General features: G+C 56.5%; 1 protein-coding gene across 2 annotated transcripts in view; it reads right to left on the bottom strand.

Annotated features, from left to right (window-relative positions):
- Window positions 1–905, bottom strand: part of MGAT5B (alpha-1,6-mannosylglycoprotein 6-beta-N-acetylglucosaminyltransferase B) — a 70470-nt gene extending 69565 nt beyond the window's left edge. For both annotated transcript variants that reach the window (XM_072881125.1, XM_072881124.1), the window contains exon 1: window positions 838–905. In XM_072881125.1, coding sequence (XP_072737226.1) covers window positions 838–905 — 68 coding nt within the window. The remainder of the gene's footprint in view (window positions 1–837) is intronic.
- Between the last annotated feature and the right edge of the window lie 12835 nt (window positions 906–13740).

Here is a 13740-nt window from a genome sequence, read left to right as displayed (position 1 = left end):
ACCTGACCACAAGCAAGCGGCACAAACGCAGCCCTGTCTTCCTTCCCAGCTCCGGGCAGTGGCCTGGGCTAAGCAAAAAGGCAGCAAGCAGATCCTTCTGGTGATCCCAGGCGATCCCCGGCCCCCAAACACAGCGGGGAGCTCTGACAGCTGCCGGGCTAGGCTCACCCCACCCTGTGCTTCGCTCCCCGGCACTTTCCCCTTCTGTGGGTTTTTGGTCCCTCTCCCCATAGAAAAGCCAAGCAATTACCACCGTCTCCCATGTGTCTCAAGCCTGGGAGCAACCAAAGCGCATCTCCAGTGAAATAAGGAAGCTGGAAAGCAAAGACTGGAGAGGGGAAGCAAATGTGTGGAGGCAAAAATGGGGAGAGTTACACCAAGGGGAAAAAAACAATAGGTGGGCACAGGCGTGCCGGAGCCAGAGGGTTTCAGGCTTGGATATCAACCCCAGCCCCGCTGCCAGTTCAGGGTGGGTTTCAAAATCCCCATCAGCACCAGCGGATTTAAACCAGAGGAACTGATTCCCCCGTGAGTACTAACATCTCTGAGGAAGATATTAAAAAAAACAGCGGCAAACAGCCCTATAATTAACCCCCAGAAGATACCGGCGTGATGCGTGAACTGGGAGCCGCCAGACAGCGAGCGCTGCAGGACCAGCACGCTGACCTGCGGGCAAACTTGCCTGGATCCCTGACATCTTAATCTGGGCTCGATCCCCCCCCACGGCGAGCCACAGCCCCCCACGCAAAATGTGCGCCGACACCCGCTTCCCACCCCGCAGGGGCCGAGCGAGGCGGGGGGGAGGCGGGAGGAGGGACGAGAAAATAACAACTTTACCTAAAGGGTCTCAAGGTGACGAGGCATCTTCTGACCATTATCTTCCCATCCGCGTTGACTGTGATCATCGTTCAAAGTTGCGGGGGGAGCGGGGAGGGGGCGGCCCCCGCACCCCCCCTCCCTCCCCGAGGCAGCGAGCGGGGCTCAGCGGGCGGAGCGCGGGGCTCCGCGGGGGCGCATGGCGGGGCGCGGAGCGGGCGCGGAGCGGGCGCGGAGCACCTCCCCGCCCGCCCTAGCCCTACCCGCTGCCGGCCGAGCCCATCGCCGGGCCGCTCCGCTCCGCGCAGCCCGTGCGGGGCGCCGCGCCCTGCCCCGCTCCGCTCCGCGCTGCTCCGCGCAGCCCCGCGGAGGCAGCTCCTCCCCGCACCGCCCCGCGGAGGCTGCGCCGGGCGCGGCGTGCCATCTAGCGGCAGCGCGGCTGCGGAGCGGGGGTGCCGGGGGGTCTCCCCGGGGCGGGGGGTGCTGTGCGGAGGGCGGCTGCCCCCGGCGGGGAGAGGCGTTTTGGGGCGAGGATGGCCGGTTCGCGGCGGGGAGGGCGGCCGCACCCCGGGGCAGGTGCCAGCCCCCGGCGCGGTGAGTTCCGGAGCCGGGGATGGCCCTTGTTGGGAAAAGGTGGGGGGGGTCAAAGCAGAAACGCCGCCGTGCAGCCCCCGCGGGTGCTGTTTGCTTTTGGGGGCTGCGAGGAGCAGGGCAAGCCCCGCTTCTGGGGAAAAGGGGGGTCTGGAGTCAGGCTCTGACAGCCCCGGCCTGCGGCTTTGCTTCCCCATCACCCTGTTTTCTTTCTGGGGGGGTCACAGTCACGGCCCACAACGTCGCTTCCCAATGTCCCCGGGCACCCCCGGGTGCTGCCGAAAGGACCAGGGTGGCGTGGAGGGGCCGGGGCAGGGAGGCAGGGAAGCATCCTTGGGAAGACAGAGAAGGGGCCATGAGAGCTGAGGCAGGAGAAGCAGCTGCTGAGCTCAGCAGAGGTGTTCCCGGCTCACGCGTGAAAGGTGACAGGCACAAAAAGCCTCCCAAAGCTTGGGACATAAAGGAGCCGAATGTGCACAGAGCCTGGAGGCACCCCGTTTCCAACCCCGACTCGAGGGTGCCCAGCCAGCATGGGTGCACCCCACCAGCAGTGTGGGAGGGGATGCAACGCCCTGCGGGGTGAGCACAAAATTGCAGAGAGCTGGAAGGACACCGTTGTCCTCGGTGTGCATGTTTGGCCAGGCTCCAGGACAGGACCAGGCTCTTGTTTGGGGGGGCTGTGGTGCAAACCAGGCCCCCTTGTGCCATGCTGGCCCCATGGCTGGCCATCCCTCTCTGCACTTCATACCCGCATGGGCACCATAAAGCATAGGGTGCCACGGGGGAAAAGCTGCCCCTTTGCCTTCCCGCCACGGGTGGGACGCTCTCCTCCCATGGTCTTTCCCAGCCCTTCTCCATCCTGCTTCCTTCCCAGGCCAGAAGCGTTCCTCCAACCCCAACAACATGGCATGGCTCAACCATCTACTCTGCGAGTGCTGTGCAACTACAACGCCCTCCCAGCGCCCACCACCCCCTCTTTTATAAACTGATTGCGGGCTCCTTTGCTTGTGCAGAATCCCATTGTTTTCCCATGAGGCTGATGAAGAGGAAATGCCGTATTATGACTGTTGTGATACCGTAACTCTGATTTCCATAGGGATCCCAGGCACTCACTCTGCTTCCTTCTCCCTGATGTAAACCAGGGGTGGCTTCGGTCAGCAGAGCTCCAGGTAGCATATGCTGCAACAGCATCCGACACAGGTGAGCTCAGAGACAAAAGACAGCTGGAAATTTTCCACAAAACAGCACTTTCTTGCCATGAAACAGCACTTTTTGCCAAGAAGTGAGAAGAAAAACCATATCCTTTAGGGTTTCGTAAATACAAAAGGGTTTTTGTGTTCATCCAGACTTTTCATGGGCAGAGGACAGGGAAAGAGTCATTGCCACACTGGGTCTGAGCAGGATAATACTGGGCTGAGGCAGGCAGACACACAGACGTGCTGAGGATTTGCAGAAAGGGTGGCTCAGAAGCAGCAGTCAGTGCTGTCAAGCCCAATTCAAACCCTTAGGTCAGCTCTCCCTGATCTTCAATACAGGCAGCCCAACATCTTGGCAAGGACATACCACCCCGAAGCCCATCCTGTGGGACCTTATGGACATGACCATGCAGACCCACTGGGCTGGACAGACACCTAACTCCAGCTGGGGTGCCTCAGTGCTTGCCATTTTAGGTGCAGTTGGGAGTCTTTTGGTGCATCTGGCCTTCTCTGGAAAAACCACCTGGTTTTCTTAACCTGGCCTTTGGGAAAGGAGGGAAGCAGCAGACTAAAGAAGGTGCTGTGGGCATCCTACCACCCCTGATCTCCTTGCTCCTGCCTGCTGCCTCCATTCCCAGCTCCTGCTCCTCCGACAGGAGACCCACCATCCCCATCTGAGCTGTAAAACCACCTTAAAACCTGGTGTTTCCCCCCTTGCTGCTCTCGACAGCACCCCTCCAGCAGCAGGAGGCAGAGCCTTTCACTCTGAGCCCAGCTCAGCGCGATAGGGCTGGAAGCCTTCCTAATGAACATAAACACAAAACATGAAGTGGTCAACGGAGCAGCCAAATTGCTGCCTCCCGTGTGCCAGGAACCAGCTGCGCCTTCCTGAGAGGCTGGGAGGAAAACCTGTCCTGGGGGATGCAGAGCAGGGAGCTACGAGAGGTCCAGCATGGGGTGAATTTTGCTGTGGGACAGGACCCCCCTCTCACCTCTGTAAGGATAGTACCAAGGTCCCTCTGCATATCCCACAAGCTCCAGGTCATGCCAAGCGGCAGCTCTTCCCTGAGGCCAATGGCAGCACAGTTCCAGTAGGAAAAGGCTGGGGTATGGCGAGGAATGACACATTAATTTTGTAAGACTTAAGGGTGAGGGTCATGGCAGGGAGAAGGGACCAGGGAGGAGATGGTGCCCCCCCATGCTTCCCTCCAGGGCTGACCCCAGGCTGGATAAGTCCCCATCAGCCCCCCAAGGGCCTGGCCATTTCTCGGGCAGGCAGAAGGCCGTTCAGCCACCTTGGCTTCCTCCAGGTGCCTGCTGCAGCACCAGCCAGCAAAAACTACAAAATAAAATGCCAAAATCTGCTCTTGGCAATCCCCATTCAACAAGCTTTTATTTCGCCAGCACATTAGACGGCAACTGTCCATTACCCTGCCCGGCAGCACACAGGCATTAGTGATGTTGTAACAGCCCTATTAGCAATGTGCAAAACCCCATAAACCCAGCGATTACCAGGGGAACTCCAACGTGCAGGGACACCTCCACAGCCAGGTAAGGGAGGGAGGGAGGGAGGGAGGCCACCAGAGCCCACTGCTCTCCTTGCTGTAGGTCTCCTGCCTCTCGTTGCAGAACATCCAGCCTCATCCCAAGTCCATGAGGCCATGTGGGAGAGGGATTGTCTGGAGATGGGGAAAGGCATACCCCATATGCACAGCCTGGGAGGCTGCTGGGGTCGGCAGGGAGCAGCAATTGCACTCTCAGTGCTGGCCAGGGAGCCAGGCAGAGTTACCTCTGCTGCCCTCAACTCCTGCCAGCGCGATCGTGTGCAGGATTCGTCACCCCATGGACAGAAATGTGGCGTTCGCTGGCCCCGCGGGGCCCTCGTCCCCGAGGAGAAGTGCTGCAGCAGACGGTCCCTTCCCTGTGCTGCTGCTTGAAACAAAAGCTTAATTAACTACCAGTTTGCTGTCTGTTTAGAGGGATAAATCTAAAATCCAAGGATGGTAATAAAGCGGTGAATTATCTTCTTCGGCAGCTGAGAAGCAATGGCCCCAAAAATCAATAGGCTGCAGTTATACGTACACACACATACATGTACGTTTGTTATTATTACGAATCAGGCAGCAGCAGAGAATGGAGAGAACCAGTTCAGCAGTCGGCTGGTACAAAAGAAACCAGTTTTCCACCAGTTACAGCCCCTGCCCAGCCAGAGGTAGACATGGATCATCTCCGGTACAGGCTCCAGACGGCCGCCTCTGCAGTCCTGCCTGTAACCCGGGGCAGAGCCGCGGTTCCAGCTCCAACACTGGAGCATCCTCCAGCAGCCAGGACTCACCCTGTGCCGCTGGCCCAGCAAAAGACCTCAGGAATTTTCAACTGACCTTGAGTAACCATATTACCATGAGTCCCAAAGCTCCCTAACCTAGCCATCACTGGGCAGAACATGATGGTTTAGACCACCACAACTGGAGAAAAGGGGTTATAAATGCAAGGCAGGCAGTAAACCACCATCGGCAAAGCTTAAAATATCATATCCCTGTAAAGGGCACAGGCTGACAGTCATAGCTGCTCAGCTGCAGGCGGCACACACGTGGGCAGCTCCAGACAAGTCACAGTGACGGCATTTATGTTGGCTTTTGGTGAGCAATGCCTGAGTGCTGCCAGGGCTCCAAAGGCACCCCAGGATCCTCCAGAGAGTCTTTGCTCCAGCCCAGGACCCTTCTTCAATGCTTTCCAAAGCCTGGGGCTCAGACTCTGCTCATGTTTCTTCTTGGAGCCTCCTCTCAAGTGTCAAGTTACTGGGTCTTCATGGAAAAATAATGATCACAGAGAAGGAGAATCACAGCAAACCACAGAGCTGTAATGTGCTACGACAAGCTACTTTCTCAAGTTCTCCCCACACACAATTTTGCCCTTGAGATATGAAATATAATTTGATTGCAGGAGCTGCAATGCCCAAATGCTTTGGGCATAAGATCACTTAGTCACAGTAACTTCTCCGTCCCCCTCAAGCAACATTGCTGGATACAAGGCACTCTTTATTGATATAAAACAACTTAGCTCTATCACTGCCTCAGCCTCAATTACTGCATTCACGCCTCTGTCCATCTCTGAAGCAACAAGGCGGAAAGGCTTCAAGCCTGGTACCGATCTCCCGCGCCAGCGAGCATCACCAGCCGCCCCGCCGGCGCAGAGCTGCCTGCCAGCGCCGCAATGTGCTCTCCCTGTACCGGGGGCTCCCGCAGGCACCGAAGGGCTGCAATGCCCGTGCAGGCAGCCCTGCTCCACCCCTGCAGTGCATCGAGGCTTTCTGCCTGTTCCCAGCCTTTCCGGGAACAGCAAAAACAGCCCTAAATTTGCTCATGTGTCAGCATTTGGAGAGGGCACCAGGCAGAGAGCGGGATGTCAGTGTCCTGAAGCCACCTTTGCATCCCCACCCACAGGGAGCCCAGGAGCCACGTGGGTCCCCAAGACTGCTGAAGGGGACCAAGAGAAACTGGGAGGGGCCGTGGCTGATGGGGCATCTCCAGCAGCAAACAGCACGGATGGCCTTGCTGCTGCAAGTGTTAAAGGCTTGTCCACCGGCTTAGAGTCCCTGTGATCGCAGCCTCCAGAAGATGCAATATTTCCCTTCGAAGCTTGAAAACCCCAAGCGCTGCTCAGCTAAAAGGCAGCTGCAAGAGTGCACGTGACGCTACCCCGGGGGGTGTTTTACCCACCGCGAGGGTCCATGGGGCTGTTCTCCAGTCCCTGGGGCTGTTCTCCAGTCCCTGGGGCTCTCTGCATGGCTGAGGTCCCTGGGGGTGCAGCGTAACCCCAGGCAGACGCTGATCACTGCCCCCTCCATCCCTGGGACGGCAGCTGGGAGCCCAGCAGTGACGTACAGCACTTCCGCACGGCTGAAAGGTCAGAGCCAGCAGCATCCCCTGGGCACAGGTCAGGCAGGGTTAGAGGCTGGTTGCAGCCCTCAGCAGTCAGGCCCGGGCTCTCCCAGCTTGCCGTATCACTCCACGCTGCTTGGGGAGCAGGAGGAGCATTGCAACCCTCACCGGGCTGCGGTTGCAATCACCACAGAGTGCTGCAGCCCACGGTGCTGGTAGCACAGCACAGGACGTACAGCTCTGGTGCTCAGGTACCTGCTGGAGGTGTACAGCCAGGTCATGTGTAAAACATGGGATTCTACAGCTCCCGTCAGCACAGGGCAGTGTCAGCACAGCCTTGCATGGGGAATTTGGGAAGCTCCTGCCCTTGAAAGCCTGTCAACACAGTGAATCCTTCATTTCCATTAGCTACTAATTCACTTACAGCAAAGGAAAATAATAGAGGTAAGGATCACTCCTCAGCTCCCAATAGGATTATGTGTTTTGAGAGCAGAAGGGAAGCTGAATTTCCCTTTCTCTTCTTTGAGAAAGAAATTAGTGCATTTTTCTTACAGTGTTAATTAAAACCAGCAATGACCCTGGCTTCACCAAGAAGAAAACACAAATGGTAAAAGGAAAGCCTGAACCAGCTTTATTGGTCAGAAAGGTTTCCTGACTGCCCTGCTGCAAAGGGAGATGCCCAGAGGAAATAAGAGCAGCAATTAAAAATTAAAGAGAGAAGCAGAGCCGTACAGCAGATTACCGAGATGTATTTGTATCGCTGCAGTGCATTAACAGGGCTGCAGTTCCCCTGGGGGGAACTCCTGACACCCACGGGGAACAGAGACTCCTGCAGTCGTGACAGCAGTGGGCAGCTCTGCCCAGCTCAAGTCCAGACAGGGAAGGGGAAACAAAGAAGGGACCAAGCCCAGGGTAAAGGAGAGCAGCGGGGGAGAGTGGGTGGGAGATGCTGAACCACAGCTCCCAAGGGGAAAAGAACACCCTCCCTTTGGGTGAGGTTATTTGAGGCTAAACCCCCGCAGAGAGCCCTCGCCAGGAAGGGCACAAGGCAGCACGTTCTGGGTTGGATCCAGACACCTCCAAAAAAAAAAAAAAGTCAGGCCCGAGGGCTGGATCTATCCCTTTGCCGGGCAGACTTCTCAGAGCTGCCAGTTCAGGTTTGCCTCCTCCTCTGCCTTGCTGTCACACTCAGCTGAGCAGCGTTTTCCAGCCCGGCACCGTCCCGGGAGGACACTCCATCTCTCAGCCATTGAATTAGCATCGAAAGGACATCGCGCAGGGGAGACCGCAAGAAAAATAGGCTGGAGGAGCCTCCCAGGCTGATTAGCACATTGCACTGAGCCCCTGCAGCAAGCGCTGCTTCCCCAGACGGGGGGTGTCCAGTGGCCACCACTGCCCCGCCAGCCATCCCACTGAGGGTTTTGCATCTCCCGCGGCCCCAAGGCTCAGCCAAATGAGCTCACTGACCTGGTGGCATCAACACACGCGATTTGGAGAAGTGTTTGAGCTCAAGGAAGAAGGAGGATGCAAAATGGTGCACCACGGGGCTGGGAAGAAGGGAGCGCTTATAATCCCCCACGACAGCCTCCTGCACGTTGCATGGACTTATGCAGGGGCCAGGGTTCATATGGACACCCCAAAGTAAGCCTGGGCAGGACACTTACACCCCTTGCAACACATATGGGGAGTCCCAGAGCCGAGAGTCACCACAGTTAGCAGCGGGCTGCTGGAAGGTTTGCACCAGCATTAGCCAAATTAAGAGGGACAAGGCATGTCACGCTTCAGCTGTAATTAAAGAAAATAAAGTCAGGGGTTAGGAGAGCAAGAACTCTCCAGCCTTTTAATTACTGCGGGAGAGTGGCCACTGCTGAACGGTGCTCGCAGCCCTTTCTGCTGGGGTTTGTAAGGAGTTTGCTGCCTCTGCCCCACGTACACGGTGTCCCCGAGCCCGGCAGCTGCAGTCCAAGCACCCAAAGGGGAGCTGCGGGCACATGTCCCCGCGCCCCATCCCTTGCATTCTGTCAGAGGGGAGAGAAGCGCTGTTGTCTCAGCCAAGGCAGCCCCCAAACGCTGCCATACCCCAGGCAAAACACTTCTGCCAACACGCAAGCGCAGCTCTGCAGCCGGGCAGCGAGCGCATCCCTCCGCAACGGGAGCCGTACGTCTTCATTTCACATTTCATAAACCCGTCCCACTCCCTTGCTTATCCTTTGGCTAATGAAGCCCTGGCTTTCCACTGGCACTGCCTCAGCTGCCGCATCCCGGGCAGGCTGGGGAGATGCAGTGCTGGGATGCCCCACGCCAGCTCCCATTCCTCTCACCCTGGCTGTCCCCAGGGAGGGAGGCAGGGGGGGTACAGAGCCCACGTCGTTATAACCGGGGAGGTGATACAGCCCCACCGGCAGCCGGGGCTCCACAGGCTCCTGCGTTGCTTATTAACGCACATCCATTATCCACGAACCGAGCATTCACGCATGGCATCTCCGCAACACTGGCCCCGGCATCGCACTCCCCTTATCTCACATTTCTCACAGGTAACGGGGAAGAGGGCTCAGCCGCTGCTGCTGTTGGTCCCCAGGGGCTGGCAGGAGGAAATGGAGGAGGTGATGGTCTGACTGCACCAGAGCCAGGCGGGAAGGGCAGTGCTTCACTCCAGTAATGGACTGAGCCTCAGCTCACTGGGAGAGCTGCATTTTGGGGATGCTTGGGATGCCTCTGTGCTGGCGCCTGGGCGTGGCAGGATCAGACCCCAAACAGGGTCCTCCGCTGTCCTGTTTTGGATGTGGCTGGTGCGAGGGGGAGAGCAGGAGAGCCCAGCATGGGCTGAGGCTCCCTGGGGTGCCCTCATTGCAGCGAGGACATTGGGAGCCTCCAGCTGGGTTTGGGGGTCCCTGCCTCCTGCTGGGCTTTCCTTCCAGTCACCCCTTCAGCAACCAGAGGGACAGACCCCCTCCCGGGCTCTGGATGCTGCCCAGGCCCATCTCTCATGGGGCTCGGCCAAACTACTGCACCCCAACAGCCCCAAAACTCACAGCAAGCACAGCAGGAGGATCGCACCAAGCACAGCAGCCCAGCGCTGGTGGAGGCAGATACAGGTATTGGGCACAGGCAGCTTTTGTTATCAAGCCCCTCTCTTAACACAAAGCATCTGGTAGAGCCTGGGAGCCACCAGCACCTTCCTCACCCTCTCGGCCCCATCCAGAAAGCGATGTCAGCTCCAGGCACAGGGCACGGCCCCAGGAGCCGGTGGTGCTGAGGATTATCCAAGCACGGAGCAGCTGGGGGCTGAGGAGGAGGCACCAACCCGCAGACCTCTCCAGCCAGCACGGGGGGGATGCTCAAGGTGATTTCTTTGGGTGCCTGCCAGCCCTAGCTATGCTGAAGGCTGCTGCATTGGGAGGCAGAAACTGGGAGAAGTCTCATTTTGCAGCCCCATGCCTGACAAAAGACTTCAAAAATCACCCAGGAAATCATATATTGTCCTGACTTATTCAAATTCATAAAGCAACAATTAGAAAGCCCCCAGCTATGGGCTGAGATCATGCAATTAGACCATTAAAAAATAAACCTCTGAAACCCTCAGACATTTAAACCTGATAGGCCATATGAAGAAAAATGTTCACTTTTCATATACAATGAGGGGAAATAATTTTAGATTTTTATTATTATTATTTTAGAAGGGAAATAAGCATATTTCAATCCAGTCAAGAGTGAAATTGAGTTTAACAACAAAGCAATTTCTATTAGTGGAGACCCAGGAAAAAAAAATACGGGTGAATAGAAAACTCAGAGAGAAATGTGTCAGACAATGGTGGAATTAGGAATTAAAAGCAACTTTGCTTTACTGCTGATAATATAAGCACATAATGATCTCCCTCATTGCTAATGTGCTGCCTGCCCATATAAACACTGTAAAATCACAACAGCAGAAAAGATTGGGATATAATTCTGCCCCCTCCCAGCAGGGAAGGGAAAGGGGTGCTGAGCTCTGCCAACCCCCATTAGGGCTGGTCCATGTTCTAGAGAGCACCTGGAGCAAGATCCAGGCCTTCGCATCCGCAGCAGGAACGTGCCTGCCCGCGTCGGGGCTGAAAACGGGGTGGCTTTCACCCCTGCTGAGCATCTGGGGGTGCCCTGCACAAAAATCAACCTCGTGGGCGTACCGAGGGAGGCACGGGGTGCCCTCCGCACGGGGCTGCTCCTGCCTGCCCTCCGGCTGCCTGGACCGCGGGCAGCAACACCGGCAGCAACCTGGCAGGGCTTGCGTTCCCAGGAGGTAACTGCTGTTGGGAAAGGCTATCTAATCCCCGGGGTGTTTCCTGGCGTGGCTCTCCCCCTGCCCCTGCCATCCGAGGTGACCAGTCCTCCCACGTGTCCGGGAGCCCGGGCTGAGCTTCCCGCGAGGGACGTGGAGCCATCGCAGCCTGCTCCCCCAGCTCCCAGCCCCAGTAATCTCCTTGGTGAATAATAACCTGTAATTAGCTGCTTCGTTTGCTTTGCTTTGGTGTGTGGCTTGCTTTCAGAATGGCCTCCTGCCCCTTCACCCCAGCAGGGACAGCAGAGAAGAGAGAAAGGTGTTTCTGCCTCCTGCAGCCTTGATGCCCTGGGGTGGATCTGGCTGTCATGGATGGAAGCTGCGAGAGGAGAGGACCCCCCCACGCCCACCGCCCGCAACTGCGGGGTCCGAAGCGGGGGGTGCTCAGCAGGGACAGATGCACAGGGCAATGGATGGGCAGCATCCCTGCTCAGGAGAGAGGCAAAGGGGAGGTCCTGAAGCTGGGCACACCTGCGTCACAGCTGCGGCCTGGACCTGCCAAAAACCACCCTCACGAACACCAGCTCCTGGCCAAATCCTGTCCTGCCACACTGGTTGTCCATTTTCCTTCATCTCCCTGAATATCCTTTCCCATCGTACTCTTCTTCACCTCCTCTATTCACTGCTCACACTTTTGGAGACAGCACCCAGCTCTGACATGTCCCCCATATGTCCCCTGCCACCACTGAGCCACAAGCGACCCCCAGAGTCCACGTCCCAGGGCTCGCAGCGTCACCGCGGGTTCTCTCCAGGACGCAGGCAGATGCCAAGGTGTCATTGCTCCTCATCTTGAATCATCTCCATTGCCAAGGATCTAGGTCATTGGGTTAAAAATTGAAAGTTTGAATAGTCTAAAGTATCAAATCTTAAAGCAATTACACTGTCCTAAATCTTTATTGGCTTTAAAGATTAACTTCTCATCTCCAACGAGGCAGCTCCACTTGTTTCTCCTCAGCAGGATTCACAATTTGAATATGGAGACAAAGGAATATTGATCACGCCGTGTATTACTAAATGGATTTTTTTACACCATTTTCTTTCATTTTTCTTTCTTTCTATCGTTCTTCTCCTATAGAAAAACCAGTGAAGGTGAACTGCTGTAGGAGCTGGAGATGGGGTCAGCAGGCACTCCGTCACAGAGGCTGAGAGGAATGCAAAACTCAATTTCAAGCAAGTCCTGTTCCCTTTGAAGTCAATTAGGTGGCTCCCAAGGACCTTGGGTTGAGAGGAGACAGACGGAGGCAATCAGGGGGAGAAGCAGTTAAGTAAAAGAGCAGTAAAAGCACGGAGCAATTCCCTAAAATGCTGCCGATCCATCAGCTAAGAGGGTCTGTGAAGGAAGAAGGCTCTCGACACCTGATTTTTATACCAGCCCTCCACTCCCACCCCAGCAGAGCCTGGCCGGGGTGTGCTGCCAAAGCCACCCTGGCCGCAGGACCCCGATGCGGTGGGACAGCTCTGACACGGCACACAGGGGCTTTTCCCTGGGGTCAGATCCAGCCATAGGTTAGGGACCCAGACGTGTCCATTAGGGACGAGACCTCAGCCAGTCCCGGAGGGCACTTGTCCCCATCCCAGGGGAATTCCCCTTGCTTCAGGCTCAGAATCCCTCCAGCATGATGGGTGTCCAGAAAGGGACACCATGAGGAACAGATGGTGGCATTTGTGTGACCCAGAGGGGCCCTGGCGGGGATGGAAAGCAGACCAAGAACAGGCAGTTCCTCAGGGCATGATGGTTCGGGTTTTTCCCTTACATTTACTTACACACGAGGGAAGAGCACGCTGCTGGCGGAGCGTGTGTTCCCACATTTACCCACGTCAAAGCTGTCTCGGAGCCCATCTCTTCTGAATTTCCAAAACCAAGAGGAGAAAATCAGAATCAGCAAATTGAGGAGCAATTGGAGCTGCACTTGGCATTTGTGAGGATTGATAAATCTCCTCCAACACCAGTAAATAACCAGACTTCGCTCCTTGCTCGGAGGAGGGAGCGTTCCCCCTCCAAACACCTGCAATAAGACTTGCAATTACTGCTTTGTCTCCTGGAAACTAGTAAATAATTCAAACTCAGTCCTTTTTTTACTTTTGTTTTTCATTTTAATTAATCCACATAGAATTTTGTCCTCCAAACACAATCACAGCAGCACAGGAACAGCAGGTAGAGAATCTCATTACCCAGCTTAGCAGCCAGATCCTGGAGCCATTATTAATAGAGACTTCACCGCATGAGGAATTAATAAAACCTGACGGCGAGGAGGGAAGGGAAACGCTCCTTCTGGAGTGCATCGCCCTCTCTACCTTGTCCCCGGGATGTCCGATGGTTGGAGCTGCCAGGGGGTTGCCATGCTTTAGGGACAGCCAGCATCCTGCCTCCTGCAGCACCCAGTTGCTTGGCCCTGCAGCCAGTGCATGTGGCCCAGGAGGAGCTGCCGGGTTCGAAACAAGATGAGGAGATCAGGAAAGGTGCCTCAGCACATGCAGGTCATTGCACAGACTCTTGCCACTGGCAGAGTCCAAACGCACGTTCTCATGGTGCTACATTAATCCTTCCTTTCTCTCTGGCTACACCAGTTACACCAGTAGCAGCCACACCCTCAGAGCACTGCCTCAGCACCAGGAATTGCTCTCACCTGAGGTGGCATTAGAGAGATGCAAACACCCAGGCACTCCCAGGTACCTGCGCTGGGACGAGAGAGCAGGACTGTGTCCCCCAGCACCCCAGCTGTGAGGGGAGACCCCTGCGCCCAGCTGCTTTTGGGGGGTCAGATCCTGCCCCCACGCTCATGCCCGTGAGCCCCCTTGCGCTCGTGACTCTCCCGCAGCGAGCACCCAGCCGTCTGCCATCCCTGGGTGCTGGGTCTGCTTCCTGGGTGACCCCACGGGGAGGGTGTTTCTGTAAGTGTCCAGAAGAAAACACCTCCTCCTTGGAGCACCCGCTGTATCG

Source organism: Ciconia boyciana, chromosome 16 (assembly GCF_034638445.1).
Source record: "Ciconia boyciana chromosome 16, ASM3463844v1, whole genome shotgun sequence".
Taxonomy (NCBI): Eukaryota; Metazoa; Chordata; class Aves; order Ciconiiformes; family Ciconiidae; genus Ciconia; species Ciconia boyciana.
This window is presented reverse-complemented; position numbering and strand designations above follow the sequence as displayed.